We start from the raw sequence: 24,744 nt of genomic DNA on the forward strand, positions 1-24,744 counted from the left end.
GCAAAGTTGAAATACAACTCTTGATACAGGGCTCCAGATTGCGTTTAAAATGATCACATTTGTGACCAAAAATATTCATTTGTGAGTGATATTTTTGCCACTGGTGACTATATAACTTTACACTTTATAATTTAAAAATGTGCATGTCAAAGATCTTTAGTCTATTTGCTGTGTATCCTTTAATGCGTGAACTTCATATTATTTGTAACGTGCTTGCCGTCCAGTAATCACAATAAGCTTTGTGATGTTACCTTTTAATATAAACAAAGTATCAGCTTTAAAAGTCGGCCAAATTCATAATGAAATTAAAACAATAAATGCCGTTTTGGCGATCTTTAATGCGGCATGAGCGATCGCTTTAGCGCACGTGAACCCATCATATCTTTCTCTTTACTACTATAGTTTGAAATAAACATGAATGAACATCAAAAGGTACAGCTTCCTGAAATGTCTCAGGTAATCGCTCATTCAGTGTTTCAAACTGTGGAATATGTGTAAAGCTTGTAAACAATGCCATGGGACAATACATTTAACTCAGAATAACCATTCAGTGTCCATAAGCTCATTAGTCGGCTAGAAAAATAATTATAAAGAGGTTATATATGTGCTATATTGCTTATTCATATTTTTACTTAACCTGTTGTCTACATAAGAATGCAAGGAGCTAAAGACTGTTTAGTTCCTACTTTAAGTGAACCTGCAGTTCCCAGGAAATCTACAAGATGGATTAAAATGTTAATGCTGTTTCAAACAGAAAGAAAAGAAAGCTGTTTTTTTTTTTTTTTACAAGGTTAATATGTTTATCCAACTGTCTCACATTGCATTGAACTGTACATATTCTTCAGACGAAGTCTTTACATTTCGACCATGGGTCTTTGCATGCACTACAAAAGGCCGACAAATGACTCCACAAAACATGTTCATAACTCCAATCACTGAAACATAAAAACACTCCAGATTCACAGTCTGCACAGAGTGGACATACAGATACACCGCGGGACTGACAATGAGACTCTTCAAGAGACACAAAATACAAGATCTAAGTTCAAAAATATATATATATATATACCTTTACATTTTTGTCATGTATATTTGAAACAGTGCCCTGACTTCTTAAAGCAGCAGATAATATTAACATGAAGAATACTATCCTCTTAAGTTCTGTGGGTGGTGGGAAAACACACACACACACACACACAAACCTGTCAAGGACTTGTCCAGCTCACATTTAACCCAAAATCCAAAAAAACAAAAAATGTTGCATGTAGAAAATGACCTATTTTCTTTTTAAAGGACAACACTTTTATTCAGCAAGGTCACATTCAATTAAACTGATCAAAAGTAACAATAAAGACTTATTGTTACAAAGGTTTCTATTTCAAATAAACGCTGTTCTTTTGAACTCTCTATTCATTAAAGAATCCTGGAAAAACGCACAGATTCCACAAAAATATAAAGCACAACTGTTTTTAACATTGATCATAATAATCCTGTTTCTTGAGCAACAAATCAGTATTTTAGAATGATTTCTGAAGATCATGTGACGCTCAAGACTGGAGTAATGATGCTGAAAATTCAGCTTTGCATCACAGGAATAAATTACATTTTAAATTATATTTAAATAGAAATAGTTACTTTACATTGGAATAATTTAACTTTTTTTACTGTATTTTGATTAAATAAATGCAGCCCTGGATTGCACAAGAGACTTTCAAAAACATTACAAAATCTTATCAACCTCAAACATTGGAGTGGTGGTAGACTTATTTATTTTTATTATAAAAGTGTGTTTTACTCATGTGCACATTGGATAGATTCGTATCGTATTGGTCCTAAAATAGGCTTCATTTTATTTATGCAAAATATAATTGGATTAAAATTCTTTTGATTTTGCAGTGAAATGTGACCTGGAAATGTTCTTGACAGGTTTCATGAGACGTGCACACACACACACACACACACACACACACACACACACACTGATGTGACATCTCTAATCTCTCCATGGCTGAAGGAAAAGAAAGGTTCTAATTAGAGCGAAGGTGTCCGTGTTTTCAGAGGCTCTGCCGCGGCGTCTGTCACGGACTGAACTGAAATCACAGTGTGAATCGGTGCAGCTTTGTTTCACATCATTATTGCACATCACATCTGATTGTTGCACTGGGCGAATTTTCCAGGAAACGGTGAGGAGCAAGAGAGCTGCGAAAAATCAACACACATTCAAAGACCGCATTACATTCAAACGATGAGGTTTTGTGGCTTCATATCTGCTCACTTACATTAAAACCTGACAAAATGATCTTTTAAGAAGGTGTATACATTAAAAATACACATTTTAGGTTTAAATGTTAAAATTTCCTCAAAGATTTTAGCTTGATATGCAACTACAAGCAAAGTTGGGGTCAACACACCTGTGCCAACGAAAGCACAGTGGTTATTTAAAAATGTAAAAGAGGACTGTGCTTTTAAGCCATTTCATGAGGTCTGTAGAGCACTAGTTCAGCCAGAAATGAAAATTTGCTGAAAATCCACTCAACCCTCAGGCAATCAAAGATTAGGATGAGTTTGTTTCTTCATCAGATTTGGAGAAATGTAGCATTGCATCAGTGTCTCAGCAATGTGTGCTCTGCAGTGAATGGGTGCCGTCAGAATGAGAGTCCAAACAGCTGATCACAATAATCCACACCACTCCAGTCCATCAGTTAATGTCTCGTGAAGCCAAAAGCTGTGTGTTTGTAAGAAACAAATCCATCATTAAGATGTTTTTAACTTCAAACCGTTGCTTCTGGTCAAAATATAAGTCCATACGTAGGTAACAAATATAGGTTATAAAAATGTTGTGGGAACAATTCTTTTGAAATGTCTAGTTTTCTTGTCGTGATTACAACGTTAATGTTTAGAAAAACATTTCGTCTCGCATTCTAGTAACCTCCACCCAAAATATAACGTTATTTGAACATTTAATATTATTGTTATAAGAATGTTCCATTTTCTTGTCGCAATTATAAGATTATTTAAAGGTTTCAAAAACTTCATTTTCACCCAAAATATAACATTGCTCGAACATTTATTTATAATATTCTAAGAATGTTAAGATTTAGAACGTTATTTAAAGGTTACAAAAACATTCATCAAGTACAAATAACATCATAAGGATGTTCTGAGAATGTTGTTCTAAGAACGTTTTCTCTCAACTTTATGAGAAGTATTAACAACGTTATAAGAACATTCCATAAACATTAAGAACTTTTTGTCTCAACATTTATAAAACTTAAACATTAGCTGGGTAATCCATAATAACGCTTCCTTCAGTGAAACAGTCCGTCTCCTGTTCTCTCTCACATCAAAATCCACTGACGTATTTGTTTAGATCTGTTTTGGCTTGTAAACGGTGCTGTGCTTTTTCACTGGAAAAAGCCATATTATGAACAGAGGACTCGTATTTCAGCTGTTTTAAAATGTCTTGATGGATTTGTTACCTTTGGCTTCACAAGACATTAACTGATGGACTGGAGTGGTGTGGATTATTATGATGTTATCAGCTGTTTGGACTCTCATTCTGACGGCACCCATTCACTGCAGAGCATCCATTGCTGAGACACTGATGCAATGCTACATTTCTCCAAATCTAATGAAGAAACAAACTCATCTACATCTTAGATGGGCTGAAGGTGGGTAAATGTTCATTTCTGGCTTAACTATTCCTTTAAGTGTCCCATTTGAGATCAACATCCCACATACAAACACACACAGAGACAACAATGAATCCACCAGAGATACTAGAGCAAATAAAAGCATAAATGACTGAAGGTCACATTTATTAAACTTATCATGTTTACTCTCTCTCTACTCTGTAGTTTAGTATAGTCGATACACTAATACTTCATTTTTAAACACTTGTGCCTCTACACATCTTAATACACTTATTGCAACGACAGAGGCCTTTGGAAGGGGGTTCGAGGGGTGTTTGATTTGCTACCTGACACAGAGGGGAAGCCACAGGTGGATGTGTGTCCTTTATACAGATGTGACATTTAAACCGACTCGTTTTAAGCAGGAAAAGTTTCACTATCCATATCGTGAATTTTTTTTCTTTGCGCCAACTGGCTTCAGTCTGTATCCACACAGAAAAAGAACGGGAAACTCCAAAGGTTCGATCCGTAAGTGAGCTTTTCTGTTCACAGAGCGTCCGCTTTCAGAACCGTCCAATCACAGGCTTATTCTATTCCAGACTGTCCAATCCAATTCATCAAATCCATCTGAGTCTCTGCTGGCTCCGCCTTCCCCGTCTCTGGCCGATATAAACTGTACATCAGCCAGAGGTGATACAGTAGCTGCAAACGCAACAACATCCCGTGCATCAGAATTGCGTCACAATAGCATCAACATTTGCCATTTCTTTTTTTTTCTTTTTTTAAAAAAAATATTGCATCTTAACAGGTGAATCTCATGAGTAATATCTGGGTCAAAAATAACCCCAAAATAAAAAATATATATTTTTGCATGAGTAAAAAGGGAAATTAACCAGGGCAATTAAGATTTGAATGTGAATTTTGACTGTTTTTTGTACCGAATTTATATTAATAAAACAAATACAATAAAATCATTGTGTAATGAGATTTTATGCATTACAGTTACTTTCTACATAAAAGAAAATGTGCTTCATTGTCATTCACATAACATGCAAAGCAAAAACAAAATATAGGTTTAATGTTCATTATGCAAAATATAATTGCTTAATGTTTTTTAATGCATTTTTTTATAAGTATTGTGTGTCTATATAAATTACACAAAAGCTTCAAAATTCGCCATTTGTTCTTAATATATATATATATATATATATATATATATATATGACCCTAAAAAAGAAGAAGAAATATTTAGGATGAATAAAAAGGAGAAATTAATAATTTGTTGAGATTTACATTGTGATACTGTATTTAGACAATTTTTGGTATTGAATATTTACGAAACAAATATAATAAAATCTTTGTGTAATGAGTTTTTATGCATTACACTTAATTACTATGTTTAATCAAATGTGCTTAATAATGTGCAATGCAAAAATAGGTTTAATTGTCATTATGCAAAATATAATTGTTTATGCATTCATTTATCAGTACTGTGTCTATATTAATGACACAAAAGCTTCAATATTTGCCATTTGTTGTGTTTTTAAATATATTTTTTTAGACTCATTTTTTAGACAAAATATATTGCATCTTTCACCCTAAAATAAAAATAAGAAATGATATGCTTTATTAAGAATTATTAGAATTATAATAAGAATTATTATATTTTGTATTATTAACGTACAATTATTCATTCATATATATATATAGATTTTATGCATTACAGTAGACTTCTAAAAGAAAATGTGCTTATAAACATATTGTGCCAATATAAATTATATAGAATATAATTTCCTGCTTTTGATTTTGGGATGAAATTTGACATGGATATTTCTTTGTGAGATTCACCCTAACATCATATTTCTCTTAATACACACATATATATTACATATATGCAGTGGTTTACAAGACGTGCACATTGAGCAAACAGCATTTACGGTTGTGTATTTGTTCAGGTAACACACTGCACAGGGTGTGGACACAAAGTGCTAAATGAAGTTTATGCTGAGGATGCGTGATACAAAATCTCCCTACACCAGTTGCTTAGCAACCGTCCCTTCCAGACTCACTCACATGATGCTCAGGACAAATCTGTGAATTACATCTCAGAATGAGCTACAAACACACACTGCACGTATGAATCACACAGAGGTCAGAGGATGCAGATGAATGGCTCGGGTGACGTGAGCTGTAGCTCTGTAGTTAATAATGAATGATGGGATACTTTCAATCAGACCATGTGATAAATGAGTTGTGACTATGAATGTTTTTGCAAGCATATGACTCATTAATTAATTTTTCATTCATTCACAATTTTCATCAACAGAGTGAGATCAAATCAACATGAAATCAAAACTCCTAAATACAAATAAAATATTTTAATAAAAATGTATTTAATTATCTGTAATAATTCAACCAATCCAATTTAATCAACTGGCTCTAATTAGGTAATTAATGTGCGCTTTCATTTTCTAAAGGCAAAATTTATTTTCTCAATTTATTATTTAGATAGTTTGAAGACTGAGATTTTTGCATTCATTTCTACATTCTACATACGAATTTCTACATTAAAGAAAATTATATTATTGTCATTAACAATATCCTTTTTAAAAATTAAATTGGTTTAATTTTTTGCAAAGTAGAATTATTTTTTTTAACACTGAACACAGTAATAAAACTAAACAAAAACTGAAATGAAAATAAATAGAAGTTATAGATATTAAAAAAAAATAATAAAATGAAAAGAAATTACTGAAACTAATTAAAATGAAAACAGAAAATATAAAATTTAAAAAAAAATTAAACTATAATAGCATATCAATGCTACTATACTAAAACTAAAATGAAATAAATAATGAAAACTATAAATACATATTTAAAAAACTAACAAAAATGACAAAAACACACAACAGAATTATTAAAACTAACTAAAATTAAAATAGAAAAATTCTAAATATCAATAATAATCTCACTGATACCAAAACTAAATATAATAAAATTAATAAAACTATATAGACATTTAAAAAAGAAATAATAAAAAGGACAAAAAACTTTACTAAAATTAATAATTAAACTAAAATAAATGACTAAAATTAAAATGAGGTAAAAATAAAGGCAACTTTATATTAAAAGTTTTATATTAATAAAACTATAACAGCATCTCAATGGTATTAAAATACGTAGTAAGTTTTACGAAGTAACATTTTTATTAAAACAAGCACTTATTTTGCACAACTAGACCAGGAAGATGTTTTTGGGTGCTACAATCAAATGTAATAGAAGCAGTGGTGTTTCATGTTGACTTGAACTGTTTTCTATAAATAGTCCTTTAGAATCAGCAGCATCAGAGAGCCATCGGATCAAGTTCAGCCAATCAGAGTCATTCTCTCTCCCCAGTGACATCACACAGCACGAGAGACAGAACTCTGCTCGCTCGAGCTCCGTGAACACAGCCTCTGAGCAGTTATCTGTGTGTTCAACCAGTGCAACGAGACAGAAGTCATGCGTCCAACGCAAACCAGCAGTCCTTCACTCACAGAAGCAGACAGACAGACACTTTACAGACACGTGAGCTCGTGCTTCACTAAATCAATCTGCTTCTGATCGGGTTTAATAAATAATAAATGTTTAATAAAAGAAAATCACACTAAATGGGCGAATCTCGCAAAAAACAGGATCAGGTCATTTTTAGCCCCAAAACCAAAACAAGAAAATATATTTTACATAAATAAAATGAAGCCAGTTTTTATTGCGAAAAATTGCATGAGGACATTATTTTCATGACAATTAAGCATATTTTCTTTTCAAATTTTATGCAAATAAATAAATACATTTAATTAATATTCACATTACTGTAACACAACATATATTTAAAATTAAAATTGTAAACATGCATATATATATATATATATATATATATATATATATATATATATCAAGCTAATAAATATACAATATATATAACTTTGTGAAATAATTATGCATCATGGCAATAATTTATGTAAAAAAACATTTTCATTACTGTAATATATTTAAAATTCAACTTCTGAAATAAGTATGCATCATGGGAGTAATTAATGTAATGTAAAAAAAATCCATTCTAATTACTGTAACACAATATATATTTAAAATTTTAATTGCATTATGGATTATGGTAGTAATTTTGTTGTATAACAGTAATTTTCATTACTGTTATACAACATATTTAAATTCTAAATTGTGAAATAATTTATGTAATTTAATAACTTAATTCAATAACATTTTAAACTATACTGCTTGAATAATAATCTAGGGAGCAGCATCACTAAGAATAATGGGAATTACAAAGAAAACACATTTTAACAGTATTAATAATGGTTTAATTAAAATGTCTCAGGCTTCATTTTCATTAAGCAAATTATAATTTTTTGTATTATGATTTTGTGAGATTCGCCTAAATATTTCTTCTGATAAATTTTCTAATACCACTCTATATACAGTTATGTATGGAACATTATAATTGCTACATAATACAGAGCCCCGCCCACAGAAGGCGGAGTCTTCGGCTGTGTCTGAGCGTGGGGGCGTGGCCTCAGAAGATGGACGGGACGGGGGAGCGGGAGGGCGAGCTGTAGGGCGAGGTCACTGGAGAGAGACGCAGAGAGCCGGCTATGCTGTCAAAGCCTTCAGACGTGAGAGAGAACGCAGCATGAAGAGCACAAACACACAAGACAAACATTAGATGGGCGTGAGACATGAGAGACGTGCACACAAACACACCACATCACACCCACAGGCTTTTTCATTTGAGACACTTTGACTCGATTATTTTTCATCTTGAAGGCTGAACACGGTTTGTGTGTAAATCATGTGCTCAGTGATTGTGAGAAACTCAACTGTGTGTTACTATGATAACACAGACCAATTATGATGATGATGATGATGACGGAAAAGATCAAATTCAACACAAATATTTCAACAAAAGCCAGTCTGGATGGAAATGCCAACTAGAACTGTACAAAACTCACAAAAATCCTACAAATCGTCTCATTTCTGCATGTCTTTAATGATATAATAATATAGCTTATTACATTATAAATTATAATAATATAATTATATTAAAGATCTTTATTTAATAAATATTTTGTGTGTAATTATAAAATAATATATATATATATATATATATATATAATATAAATATATTATATAATAATATAGCTTATTACATTATAAATTATAATAATATAATTATATTAAAGAAAATATTTTGTGTGTGTAATTATATAATATATATATATATTATATAATAATATATCTTATTAATAGTATATATTTATTTATATACACAAATATTTATTTTAATTGATATTTAGATGTATATAAATAAACATATGATCATATAATTTAGCAAAATATATATTATACATTTTTTATTAGTATATTATAATTATATTATAATAATTATATGAAAGATGTTTATTTAGAAAAAGCATTATAAGTGTGTGTGCAAAAATAGATTCAATTATTAAATATATTTATTTATATACATCTAAATATTAATTTTAGAAAATATATGATAATATAATTTTAAAATAATTTAAAACAATGACATTTTTTTACAATAAAATAAAAATTGTCCCTAACATATCAAAGCTGTTGCCCTGATGCTTGAGAAAAAAATTCTCAAAAAAGACAAACAAATAAACAATTCAATTGTGTATGTTTATATATATATATATATATATATATATATATACATATATGAGCCCTGTAATATATTACAATAGCTTGACATATACAGCCATAGAGCATTCATAAATATGTTTAACAGGTTGTTTGTAACCTTCTAATGGCCTTTCGCTCTGGTTGTGCTGAGAAACGGCAGGCTGTGACTGAGTTTGACCTTACAAACGGCCCCCGCCGGGACACTACCGCACGTTTAACCTCCCAGTAGGGTTATTAGCCTAGTGCTTGTGTCCGTTAAACAGTACGGCCCTGTGGCCCCGGGACCCGGGCCCCGACTCAACATCTGCCTGGTTATGTGGGTCACACTGGTTAATAGTTCGGTCACAACAGGCAAAGCAATGCAGCATGCAAATCATAAAATGTAGCAAACCAACTAAAGATGCATGGTTAGAAGAGCAAAATAAAGAGCGAGGAAAACAGATATCCAAAACAATACATTATTTACAATTTTAATTGTGAAGTAATTATGCATCATGTTAATTTTTTTTTGCTGTAATACAACATATTTAAAATTTAAATTAAGTAATTATGCATCATGGTAGTAATTCATGTAAAAAAAAAATCTCATTTTAATTACTGTAATACAATATATATTTTTTATTATAATCATGCATCATGTAGTAATTTATGAAAATCTAAAATCTAATTCTCATCAATGTAACAAGTATATATTTAAAATTTAAATAAAAAATTAATAATAGTAGTACTTCATCTAGTTTTCATTACTGTAATATACATTTAAATTGTGAAATAATTATACATATAAATTGTAAAGTAATTATGCATCATAGTATTAATTTATGAAAAAAATCGACATTTAATTCCTATAATAAAATATATATTTAACATTAAAAATTTTAATTACGCATCACAGGAGTAATTTAATTAAAAATCTACATTTAATTACTGTAATAAAATATATATTTAAAATTTAAATTGTGAAAATTATGCATTATGGTAGTAAATTATGTACAAAAATAAAATTCTAATTACTATAAAACAATATATATTTACAGTTTAAACTGTAAAGCAATTATGCATTATGTTAGTAATTTATGTTAAAAAAAGTCTCATTATTGTAATATATATTTAAAATTTAAATTGTGAATTAATTATGTATCATAGTAGTAATTTATTTATTAAAAAGAAAATGAATGTTCATGATTGTAATACAATATATAACTACAATTTAAATTGTAAAGCAATTAAATGTCATGGTAGGAATTTATGTAAAAAAAAAAAAAAAATCATTAATTTTCACCAACATAAAAAGTCTCAGAGTCTCTTCTGAACAGTTAAAGTCCTTCATTTCCATCCATGAGTGAATGTTGATATCGGTGGATGAATGGATTGGCAGATATTCAGTGATAAGGGTTTTGATTGGACGTGTATGCTGATGTGAAGAACGGAGGGCTGTGATTGGTCGATCAGGTACCTGTTTTGCGGATGGCTGCGTCCGCTGTGCAGGTGTAGTCGCTGGCGGCCAACAGGAAGCAGGTCCCTTCTGTGAGACGGTCCTGTTCACGGACGCTGGAGTGCCGCATGGGTATCCGCTCCTCCGGAGACATGGTGATGTCACTTCCTGCGCTGCAGTCGGCAGACAGCACTGGTGGGAAACGGTGAGAAACAACAGCTGCTTATTTGGGACGCAGACCGGCTAGAGACAGAGGTGAGAGGGCAGATCCTAAATAATGTATTCATGAAAATATAACTTCTGTGAGGGACGAGACAGGATTAAAACAATAGAAAACGGGAAATCATGCATGACTAGGTTTTGGAAAATACATTGCATATGAAAGCAAGATCTATAAATGTATAATATCTCAAATTTTTTTCATTTTAGTACTTTATTGTCATTTGTTAGATGCATCACTGACTGATATCCATCACTTTATTTCAATGTATTTACCGTAAATTTACACAATTGATTATGAGTAGTGTTATTTTAATATTTATATACTACTATAGGATTTATTAACATTTTTAATTAACTTTTATTGGTTGCATTGAAATTTCAGTCATTTTTAGTCAGTTTTTTTTATATATATATATATATATATATATATATATATATATAATACAATAATATTTAATAATACTTATTTTGGCTTCGATTAATTTTCATTTTAGTTAAATATTTATGGTATATACATATATATATATAAATATATATATTATTTTTGCTTCAGTTTATTTTGTGCTGTTGTCGATCTATCGCTCCATTAAAATGCACTTTTACATTCTCACTATTGTCTCTATGCACAACTGAAACGCAGCCCGTCTCCAGCTGAACGCACTGCACCCTTATCTCCGTGGCAACAGGCGAGCTGCGCTAGATCTGCAAAGTCTTAAGCTCAGATCTCCAAGAAATATCAGCTTCAACCAGGAAATAGTACAAATCCTAAATTCATAACTCAATGCAGGAGATAATAGGTATTGTACAAACCCTCCTTCCCGCTCGATTTCAATTACAAAACAATGACGTCATTTATGGCTCATGCCATTGGCTATTATGAGTCATGTGACTGATTCAGAGCTACACTAATAAGCAAATGACTTTCTGTCGGTTTCTCACACCAAAGCTCTCATATGACTGGAATATAGTGCACAAGCGGTATGGACTTTCAATCTGCTTTTTTGTCATTTGTTAAGCTTTTTTTAAGCTTAGCAGCACAAATTTACATCTGCATGCATGCACTTTTATCTAAAGCGACTGACAGAAATGCTAAACTACCATCAATTTCAAAGTGATAGTTCCCCTAAAAATGAAAACTGTCCTCCTCGAAATCAATGAAACATAAATTAAGATACATAAACAAATCAATGAAACATAAATAAAGTGAATCATGTGGTAAACACAGAAGCTTCTGTGTGTGTGTGTGTGTGTGTGTGTGTGTGTGTGTGTGTGTGTGTGTGTGTGTGTGTGTTTATATGTGAATTAAAGCCTAAATTAAATCGGTTTACAACATTTACAACAAATCTGTTAACAATCTTTTAACATTTCAAACATTTTTGTTATTTTTAAATTATTTATATACTATTAGTATTAGTATTCATTAATATTTTGAATAAGGTTTTATTTTTATATTTTCAGTTTTCATCTTAATTTTAGTATTTGTGCTTTTGTCATTTTTATTATTTGACATTTAAATAATGTAGTAATAATATAATAATATTTAATTCATTTCTTTTCTGGCTTTAATTTATTTTTATTTCAGTTTTAGCATTTTTACTATTTCAAAATTTTTTTATTTCAGTTGCTGCCAAAGCATTTGTTTTAAAATAATAATAATTATAATAATTTCATTTATTTTTACTTAAATTTATTTTAATTTTTGTTTGTTTTAGTAATTTTAGTATTTCGACCTAAACTTATTTCCAGTTAATTGCCACAACAGTTTAATATATATAAATAAGTAAATAATACATAAAATATATAAAATGTATTATTATTATTATTATTTGTTTATTTTAAACTATCCTGTCAACTAACTGGAAATAAGTTTAGGTTGAAATACCTTAAGTATTATTATTATTATTATTATTAATATTATTACTATTTAATAATTAATCATATATATCATATATATATATCAGTTGTCAAGGCAGCATTTCTTGATTTTCATTCTTCATTTTTATATTTAATATATATATGTATAATATCATTATATATTATTAAACACACATACATAAAGTGAACCACATGTGGTAAACACAGAAGCTTCTGTGTGTGTCCATGCTCTGTGTATGTGTGTTCATAAGTGAATAAAATCCTAAATCAAACATCAAGGACCCCTTTTACAATATTTTTCACGTTTCTAGCTTTTCATCAAACTCCCATTTGGAAGCCCTGCTCTAAAGAAAGCATCCAGAGTCCTTCAACACCCAAAAAGCGACACACTCCACCTTTTCTCATGTTAAAATTTCTATTGTAAAACGGATAGCTCCGGTCCTTGATTCTGATTGGTTGAGCCGCATTTGAAGCTGTTGTAAATTACTCTACAAACATACACCTTTGTTTACTTCTGTGTGTTGCTCGGCAACCACTTTGTTGGAACCCCAAGGCTGTTTCTCAATTCCAAGAACGCAAAGAATGGACTTGTGTTCTCGTGGAGACCGGTCTTGCCAAGCTTCCTTGGAAGAACGAACTTGGAAGGACGCGAGAACACACCCTTATATGAGTATGTGATGTGCTGCGTTCTTGCTTAACTGACCGCATAATCAGAGCAGAAGCAGCAGCCAATGAACCATAAATATAACATAACATTACAAACAAATGTCATAACTTATTAAAACATTTCAAACTATTATAGATAAGATTTACATACCGTATAATTGTATATCGTTTTATTTTATAGTGTTATATGTTTAACTATGACTATGTTAAGATTAATTTTAATATGCCAGTAAAAATACTGCAGACTTTCTCCGGGTCTTATAACTTTATTAAAATTAAGTAAAACAAAACAATAAATGTTTAGTTTCAAGAGCCGTCAAGCATTTGCGAGAGCGAGTTTAAAGCTTGCAGGCAGTACACCAGCCACACGCAGCGTCTTCTGTGATTTCTAACGTCTCGATTCTCTCAAGTCTGCACTCGATGCATACTCGGCACTTCCATGCGAACTCTGTACTTGCGTTCTTGAGAATTGGAATTGAACTTCGACGGTTAATGATGACGTATAGCGAGAACACAAGGGCGCAAGATCGCTAAAGAACACATATTGAGAAAAAGCCCGACTGTTTCAGAGGAACTACATTGTTTGGTGGAAGAATACTGTTTTTTTTTATATCATTACACTTTATTTGCTCTGTTTTATTCTGTGAAACCTTACTACCAGTGTTGGGGGTAATGCATTACAAGTAACGCGAGTTACGTAATCAGATTACTTTTTTCAAGTAACTAGTAAAGTAACGCATTACTTTTTAATTTACAAGAAAATATCTGAGTTACTTTTTCAAAAAAGTAACGCCAGTTACTTTGTATTCCCATTTTTTGACTTGACAAGCATCCTGTTCCCATACTGGGAGAAATCGGAAGTATGGAGGCGTTGTGTGCGCTGTGTGAACATGATGTTACTGTAGTTCTAGACTAAATGTGACTGTGCATTAATTCATCCCACTCACACAAAAAAAACAAAAAACAAAACAGATTTAGTATTCATCAAAATTAATCAAAACAGTGAATGCAAACTCAGAATATGACGCAAACCTGCAATAACTAAATATATTAAATAACACAAATGTATCTATTCCCATTTTATTAAGTGTCTTTGCTGCTGACCTTTAATGATCCAGTTCAACCATACTAATAATCAAAAATGACTTTAGATAAACTAACAATTGTGCTTCATTGTTTTTTTTTTTATTGCTGAAGAGTGTTGAACCTTCTTCTCCTGTGTTCTACTGTACAGACGTGAATTTACTTTTCCTTCAGCCTGAGGTTTATTCATTACACTTTTTGGTGTGAAAGGGCTTTTACATTTGCTTTAAATAGAACTTCTTATATTAAAAACAATCAAGCCCTGCTCATATTTAAAAAGTAACATGAAAGTAACACATTACTTTCCATAAAAAGTAACTAAGTAACGTATTTAGTTACTTTTTTAGGGAGTAACACAATATTGTAAGGCATTACTTTTAAAAGTAACTTTCCCCAACACTGGTTACTACGTATATGGAATAACCGTTCTATAAAAGCAATACGCCCCATGAAGCCATGGTTTACAGTGAATTTATAACAGCTAACAGGGTTTCGTGGAGTGCCTAACAACACCCCATAGCTGTTATAAATTCACTGTAAACCACGTCTTCTTGGGGTTTATTGCTTTAGCAGCTCTCACCTGAGCGGTGGCGCTCCAGTCCCCGGCTCTGTCCCAAACACAGCTCTCCCTGCGTGCTGTTGCAGGCCGTGCTCAGGTCCGTTTTGCAGTAGGATGGCGAGCTGGTCTGCACAGCCTGAGGGATGTGTTTCTTCCTCTTCTTAGGGAGCTTCTGTTTGGCCATGGCTAGCGAGTAATACATGCCAAAGTTATTGACGATGACGGGCACAGGCATGGCTATCGTCAGCACGCCGGCGAGGGCACAGAGCGCGCCGACCACCATGCCAGACCACGTCTGAGGGTACATGTCTCCGTAGCCCAGAGTGGTCATGGTGACAACGGCCCACCAAAAGCCGATGGGGATGTTCTTGAACATAGTGTGGTGGCTGGCCGTGGGGTCGGTGGGACTGGCTCCGATCCGCTCTGCGTAGTAGATCATGGTGGCGAAGATGAGGACGCCCAACGCTAGGAAGATAATGAGGAGCAGGAACTCGTTAGTGCTCGCTCGGAGGGTGTGTCCCAATACACGCAGGCCGACAAAGTGGCGCGTCAGCTTGAAGATCCTCAAGATGCGCACGAAGCGGACCACGCGCAAGAAACCCAACACGTCTTTGGCGGCTTTGGAGGAGAGTCCGCTCAAGCCCACCTCCAGGTAAAAGGGCAGAATGGCCACGAAGTCTATGATGTTCAGGATGCTCTTGACGAACTCCAGCTTGTCCGGGCTGAAGGTCACGCGCACCAGGAACTCGAAGGTGAACCACAGCACGCAGACGCCCTCCACGTAGGTGAGCGCTGGGTCCGTCTCGATCTCGTACTGCTGGCTGAAGTCCGTGAAGGAGTCGTTGTGAAATGCATCGGTCTTGTTGATGACCGTGTTGAAGGCCTCGTGCGTCTCCAGGCAGAAGGTCGTGATGGAAACCAGGATGAAGAACAAAGAGGCGAACGCAATGAACTGGGAAGAGAAACAGAGAGAGAGAGTTAGTGAGCAGTCGGGAAGATTTAAAATTGTTATTCAATGTGCATTTGTCCTTGTTTTTTCTTGGCCTAAAATGCAGTGTTTTCATGGACACAGTAAAGTGAAGGTGTCACATTTATCTGTGCAAGCTCTGCTAAGCATCGTTGTGTTTCAAAGTACTCAGAGACTGTAGCTAGTTGGGACGGACAGCATGTTTTATAAATATAAATTATATAAAATATAGCTTTTAAATATTAAATTGCATATTTATATATTTGATAATTATAAATGTATATATGCATCGTTATAGATAAATTTTTTACATATTGTAATTCTGTTATACGTAATATTTTATTTATTTGAAACCAGACAGACTATACATAAAAAATATTAAACATTTTCTATATTTTAGATATGTGTGTGTGTGTATATATATATATATATATATATATATAAATATATACTATATATATATATATACCAAAAAAACAATATTTAATTTAATAATATATTTAAACATTTATAAAATCATATTTATATATATATATATATATATATAGATATATATATATATATATATATTTCATTTATTTTTTATTATAAAATATAGCCAAAAATATAGCCAGATTATAGCCAACAAATATTTTATATGTTGTATATTATAAAATATAACTAAAATATAGCCAAAAATATATACAAAACATACAATAAGATTTTTTTTATATTTATTTAATAAAAAAAATATTATTTTAGAATTATAATATTTATATATGCATTATGTTATAGGTTTGTTCATTTTTTGAATATAAACAACTATTATTTATGTAATATGTTAATTATGACAAATTATACATTAATTTTTTTTATATTTGCTTGATTTCAAATAATTTTAATGTTTTACACATACACACACACACACACACACACACACATATAAATATATATAGATAGATAGATATAAATAGAATAGTTTATATAACAATAAACAAATTATGTATATATATTTGTGTACACACACATTTACTGTCAAACATGAAGTCAAACGAATTTCAATGAACAGTAGAATTTTACCTAAATATTATTTTTACATTATTTTCCACAATTACTGTAATAAATATAAATTATTTTGTATACCACTACAAAAAACTCAAATGCCTGGGGGGAGTCAAATGAATCAGAGAGTCTTTTTTGAAGTGACTAATAATCCACTCAAACCAAGAGATTCATTTTTGTGAATCAGTTCATTTGGATGCTTCACATGAGAGAGAGGATGGACTTTCATTTGTCTCAGATTTATTGCTCGGCTGTGCAATGTGACTAAAACAGCACTGCACTTTTTATAAGTTACTCCAGCACTGTTATCATGATAATGTGATGCACACCAAAGCAAAACAGTCTTCCAGTATCTTGCCCGGGTCACCGGCGTGCAATATTTAATGTCAATAAACGCTGTTAAATGAGTGAGTCAGACCTCACAGCAGCTGTGTTCAGCCCACACAACGGTGCAGTCAACACTTCACCTTCACGTGCAAAGCATTATTCTGAAAACACACATCAAAACAGACCCACGGGCCGTCACTCCACCACACATAACACACTTCATATTTGAATTTGATTGCTGTTGTTGTGTGTATTGTTGGATTTGTTGTAATTCGTGATGTTATATTCTTATTATAATATATTTAAAATTTTAATGTAAATATATATCTAGACTATATAGAATATATATATATATTTATATTAAATTATTTAATAACATATTTGAATATTTAAAATGTAGAATATTTATCCATGCTTTATGTTAAAAAAAAATATTTATTTTTTCATATAAACAAGTTTATTATATATGTAATATTTTAATTATTTAAAATCAGATCAATTACAAATAAAAAATATAAAATATAGCCAAAAATATTTCCAATATATAAAATATAGCCAAAAAATACAATCAGAAATTTATAAATATTTAATTTATTTCCATATGTAAATATTTAACATTTAACATTTTTAATATATGCATGATGTTAGATTTTATTTATAATTTTTATAAATATTAACTATTCTATGATTTAATTTTTTTTATTTGGAATAAGAATAAATAAATAAATATATAATTTATTTTTTTTTTTTAAATATATTTTGTATTATAAAATATAACCAAAATATATTTTATATTTTTTTATTGTTAAATATAGCACAAAATAAAATCTGATTAAAATGACTGAATTATGAGAATTATTATTTAACAATAATTTAATATTTTAAATGTTTAAAAACACTTTTAAATATTTTAAAATCATAGTGTTTATATATGCATTATATTATAGGTTTGTTTATTTTTATAATAATAGTGTTTGTTTTTGCTTTGTTAATTATTTGAAAGCAGACAATTTACTATAAATTCATTTTGTTTTTTGTTTATTGATTTCAAATAATAGAAATGTTACATATATAATAGAATTAATATATATGTGTGTGTGCAAACAAAACATCAAATAGTTTATGTAAAAAAAAATAACAAATTATATGTATATATGCATGAAACTGGTGATGTTGTGTTTGTGAGAGAGTTTGTGTGTTTGTGTGTTTGTGTGTGTGTGTGTCGACACTGGTGAATGTGAAAAGACATGTCCCCTCTAGATAGCATCTCAAAGGAGCCTGTCTCTCGTCTTTGTTTTAGCATCCTAATGAGGCTTTAACTCGTCTGGAGGGCTGTAATCACCACAAAGCCAGCACAAACGATCAGGACAATGAAAACAAGCTCTGAACGCACGGAGACAGGCGCGTGCGGGACGCGTGGAAGCAGTATCTAATGATCTTGTCATCCCCCGCAGGCAGAAGTCAGGAGTCTCCCGTGAACACTGCTGCGCTGCTGTGGTTAATGTGGGGTTTGACTGTGAGATCAGATCCGTTCGAGCCTCACTTTGTGCCCCGCGACTTCATTAACCACACAAGCAGCCTGAAGCCCAACGAATGCATTTCATTTGTACACTAACAGTACTTTGCTTGCTCTGCTTCCAAACCTAGTGAGCTGCTCACCTACAGGAGGCCACGTTTATGCACAAGACAAATAAATGTAGGTTTTTGTGTAAATACCCATGTTATTTTCATTTCACCACAATAAATAAATTAATTAAGTTTGCTTGTAATGCATGAATGAATGTAATTATAGGATATGCATGCTTATATTTCACTGAGGATTTTAGTCCAATTATGTTTTTTTTAAAAACATGTTTTTTTCTTTTTGCACCATGCATATAATTTATTATAAACATTAAAAAATTCAGAAATAAGAAATTGTAATTATTTCATTATCCAGTAACATATAAAATATATTTAAATTATATTTATATATGCATGATGTTATAGTTTATATATATAAGTGGTGTTATATATATAAGTGGTGTTAATCTTTTAAAAATATTAACTAATTAATCACACATTTTTCTGAAATTAATCATGATTAGTTGCACTCAAACATTAAAGTTTTTAAATATACTTTTATATTGCAGTAACTTCACATTCAACCTCCAAATTAATGTAGAAACAACATAAATCCATTTGTTCAATGGCATATTTTTTATGACTGAAGCCGAGTATCACTGATACCAATACTACTGATGTTCTCTATGAAATTGTTTTTTTTTCCCTCCAATATTTAGCCACTGACTACATCCATTCAACATTACAGAATAAATGAGAGCTACTAATTTTAACATTTATTAGACTTTAAAAAATAACAACTTTTAATTTAAGTAAACTAAAACGATCTTCACCTAAACCCATTATAATAAATGTCATATTTAGCTACCTGTGCCCTTCAGCAAGTAGCAAATATACAGAAATAGAATAAAGTTATCAAACACTAAATTATAATTTATAAATTATAAACTTTGTCACATGACAGAAAGCAACCAATGATGAGACAGAACTAATCAACAGGAACCAATGAGAACTGAAACAGAAACACAAACAGAACTGAAAACCACATGACAGGACAATGAACCCATGAGAACATGACACATAAAGCATGACATGATCAATAACTATATATATAATGCATGCATGCACTGCACTATTATTTATCAATTCCTGATATATAATTTAATACGATTTTTGACTGAAACATGACCCTGAAATTTCTTGACAGGTCTGTGCTGAGACGAGGTTTATTTGATAAAATCAATATATGTGTCCTTTCACAAATACAAGACGATCCCAGAATGCACTGCAACGAGCTCTGTGAACATTTCCATTGAAGATGCCAGATAGAAATCCAATTAAAAATACTTTGTTTAGTAGTTTAGCTGCTACACCATGAGCAGCATTTTATTTAATCAGACACTTCTGAGGTTTTATTTGAGTTAAGATGCTGCCTTAGAAGGTAACACGCACGCAGACAGCAGACAGAATCACAGTTCACGACGCAAAAAAAATATAAATAAAAAAAATAAAACAGCTGCCTAGAAGCAACACTGTTTATTTTACAAAAGACACTGTTGGAGAGATTACATCAGCTGGAAAATATACTAGTGATTTTGGATTCGTCTCACATGACAAAAGAATCATTTTGAAGGAGTTGAGCTCTTTAGAAGAGGCTGTGATCAGTGTTGCTTTCTGTGTCCATCAGGAGGCTTTATACTCCTCCTGATGAAGTCTGTGGGAAACAGATCAAACGCACACTCTTCATGCACTCCCTGTCTGTCTGTGTGTGTGTCGTGCCATAGATAGCGCCATCTTTCTGACAGCTTCTGATGCTAATAAAAGAAAGTTGTGCTTTATCCAAAAGTTGTGTGTTTGTTGGTGTTTGCAAGTGTGTGACTAACTGACGGTCAGCTGTGCTGATGAGTCTCTCTGGGCCGCCAGATCAAACATACGGCAGACACGGCACTGTCACCCCAGCAACAGTGTCAGGAAAAGCTCCACGGCAACAAGACCCTGGTGTGTCAGAGTCCTGTGAGCATGATTACCAGCACACACACACACACACACACACACACACACACACACACACACACTCCCTGATCATCTGAGAAGAATAATCAAGGGCCAGAATGAACAATCGGCAAATAAATAAAGCACAGCTACTGCTCAGCTGGACCTGCAGCACAGTAGATGTTTTGAATCACAACATAACAACAGTTGCTCATGGCCAACATTTTTTTCCCACATATTTCATTGTTAAACTCCACAAGGTGGGACATTCCTGGCATTAAACCCCCCAAAATGACAATATAAGGAACACAAAATCAGACTAAATTCCTTCATGGAACGAACAAAACTAAATAAAATAATGAATAAAATAAAGCGTTTATATATAAAAATAAAGTTTTATTTTTATATATAAAACCTTATATGCATGACTGACTAAAAACATAATATTTGTTAAAATTAAACTTTTTTTTCATGCATTTAATAAAATAATTAAATAACTACTATACACACACACATATATATATATATATATATATATATATATATATATATATATATATATACATACATATATATACATACATACATATGTACACATACACACACACTTTTTTTTTCACAAAAAGTGAAAGTGAAGTGAGGTGTGGCCAAATATTGTGACCAATACTCAGAATTTGTGCTCTGCATTTAACCCAATCTACCACCAATCCCTGCCAGACCTGAGACTCAAACCAGCAACCTTTGGGTTACAAGTCCGACTCAAAAAAACAGCTTAATTCCTTTTGTGACATGGACAATAAGACTAATTAATGCAAATAAATACTGCAAAATGTTTGCATAATTTATTTGCATTATTAATGTTGTGGTTACACGTCAAGCACTTTTAATTCACTTATTAATTTTAGACAATGTAATATAATGATATTGTTACCAAGCTTAGAGTAAACTACTAGCACACTACAATTTCTTCAGTATATAGTGTTTATAATGTGCATATATAATGTTTTTTTTTTTTTGCAAACAGAGGCTGCGTACTGTAATTTAAAAATGGATTTAAGAACTTTATTGTCATATGTACTAGAGTAAAATGAAATTCTTACTTTGTTTACTCCTCTCAAGAATGACGGTAGAATGGGAACAAACATAACTTACACGGGCAATACAAAATATGTAAAAAAAAAAAAAAAAAAAAAACTTATATGTTTCATATGAGTTGGTGCCTACTTACTTCATAAATAAATAAATGTTTATGTTGTTTAATCCTCTAATTAATGTCAGCTGATTTTGATACGGTGAACCACCAGATTCTCCTGTCAACCCTACTGGGAAAGGGCATCTCAGGAACCACACTCCAGTGGTTGGAGTCTTAACTCTCAGATAGGTCCTTCAAGGTATTTTGGAGAGGTAAGGTGTCCAAGTCGTAACATCTAACTACTGGGGTGCCTCAGGGCTCAGTTCTTGGACCACTTCTCTTCTCTGTCTACATGGCATCACTAGGTTCTGTCATTCAGAAACATAACATGGCTTTTCATATCACTGCTATGCTGATGACACTCAACACTACCTCTCATTCCATCCTGATGATCCGACGGAAGCTGCTCACATCTCAGCTTGTCTAACAGGCATTTCTTGCTGGATGAAGGACCATCCTGGCTAAGACAGAACAACTTGTAGTTTCAACAAACCCATCACTTTATCAAAATTTCACCATCCAGTTAGGCACATCAACCCTAACTCCTTCAAAAACAGCCAGAAACCTTGGAGTTATGATTGATGATCAGCTAACTTTCTCAGTCCACATTGCTAAAACTGTCTTTTTTTATTAATCATCATTGTGTGTGTGTGTGTGTGTGTGTGTGTGTGTGTGTGTATATATATATACACATACCTTGCTACATGTACTGCGTTCAGCTAACCGAGACTTGTCATTTGCACTTACATATTATTGCTCTTTTGTTAGTTTTTATTGCTTCTATTGTCCTCATTTGTAAGTCGCTTTGGATAAAAGCGTCTGCTAAATGTAAATTTAATGTAAATGTAATCCATGCATTCAGAAAATCTGCATACTGAAATCTACATAATGAGGTCATCTGACAACAATAATACTGTTTAAAATAAACAAACTATGTAGTAGACGAATGAACTCTGTACTAGACTCTGAACATAAACAGCTATGAATACAGATGAAGTGTGTCATGTAGTGATTTCAGATCAGAATCAAGTGTTGTTATGGCTTTATCTGCGACGCTTCAGCGCTGATTCACCGTCACTCAAATATTATCACAGACAGTCACACACACACACAGCTGTCAGCTAGTTTGTTATTTTATGACTAATGCATTGCGAGTAGTTCATGCTCTATTGAGGGTTTGTGCGACGGCCCTGTGGCAGGAAAACCATGAATGTCACATGAAGGGTGGAGGCATATGAGAGGCACCGATGGCTTGGCTTCTCTAGATGTGTGTCTGTGTGTGAATCACGTCTACAGGTGTGTCCTCATCCCTCTACAGCAGCAGAGCAGGATCATTTCACACACTCACACTCGCTCCCGGCACGCAAGTGCTTATGTAGGTCACACACAAAACCTGAGTCTGTGGATCTGCTCCAAAAACGAGTGAGCAGCACCGGCGATGGCCTTCTAAGGCAGCATCCTAACAGTAATAAAAGCTCATAAGAGACGGATTTAGAACGTGACTCTACAAAACAATATAAATAGTGCTGTGCACATGGAGACTTAGAAGTCTCAAAAGTTTTATGGAGATTAAATATATATATATATATATATATATATATATATATACACACACATATATATATATATATATATATATATATATATATATGTATACATATATATATATATATATATATATATATATATTATAGATATATATATATATATGTATATGTATATGTATATATATATATATGTATATGTATAGATATTGTATATATATATATAATATATATATATATATATATATATTTATATATTATATAGATATATATATATATATATATATTATAGTTAATATATATATATATATATATATATATATATATATATATATATACATTAAAATCTAATTTATTCCTGTGATTTTATATATATATTTCAGCATCAGTACTCCAGTCTTCAGAGTCACATGATCTCAGAAATCATTCTAATATGCTGATTTATTATCAGTGCTGGAAACTGTTGTGCTGCTTAATATTTTTTTGGAACCTGTGATACTTTTTTTAGGGATTCTTTGATGAAAAAAAAAAAGTTGTATTTTATTTATTAGCATTTATTTAAAATAAAAAAAAAATTTCTAACAATATACACTGCAGTTCAAAAGTTTGGGATTAGTCAATTTTTATTCTTTCTTTTTTCGAAAGAAATTAAAACTGTTATTCAGCAAGGATGTGTTCAATTGTTAAGAAGCGATAGCAAAGATTTATATTGTTAGAAAAGATTTATATTTTGAATAAACACTGTTCTTTTTAACTTTTTATTCATCAAAGAATCCTGAAAAAATTATCACAGTTTCCAAATAAATATTTGTTGCCAACAATGAAAATTTTAATAATAAATCAGCATATTAGAATAATTTTTGAAGGATCATGTGACACTTAATAGTGGAGTAAAACAAACATGAAGGATAGTGGCATTCATCAGAAACTACATTTAATATAA

The 24,744-nt window shown here is 31.8% G+C and overlaps 1 protein-coding gene across 2 annotated transcripts in view; it reads right to left on the minus strand.

The window, feature by feature from the left end:
* Positions 1-3,789: 3,789 nt before the first annotated feature.
* LOC109063416 (potassium voltage-gated channel subfamily C member 2-like) overlaps positions 3,790-24,744 on the minus strand; it is a 48,154-nt gene continuing 27,199 nt past the window's right edge. Inside the window, exons 2-4 of one of the 2 annotated variants that reach the window (XM_042737947.1) lie at positions 15,197-16,127; positions 10,792-10,962; positions 3,790-4,334 (exon numbers count right to left, since the gene is read on the minus strand). In XM_042737947.1, the coding sequence (XP_042593881.1) occupies positions 4,210-4,334; positions 10,792-10,962; positions 15,197-16,127 (1,227 nt within the window). In that variant the 3' untranslated portion in view covers positions 3,790-4,209. Of the gene's footprint in view, positions 4,335-8,017; positions 8,295-10,791; positions 10,963-15,196; positions 16,128-24,744 lie in introns of those variants that run through there. The other variant, XM_042737952.1, reaches the window with a different exon arrangement.

This window comes from Cyprinus carpio, chromosome A4 (assembly GCF_018340385.1).
Source record: "Cyprinus carpio isolate SPL01 chromosome A4, ASM1834038v1, whole genome shotgun sequence".
Classification (NCBI taxonomy): domain Eukaryota; kingdom Metazoa; phylum Chordata; class Actinopteri; order Cypriniformes; family Cyprinidae; genus Cyprinus; species Cyprinus carpio.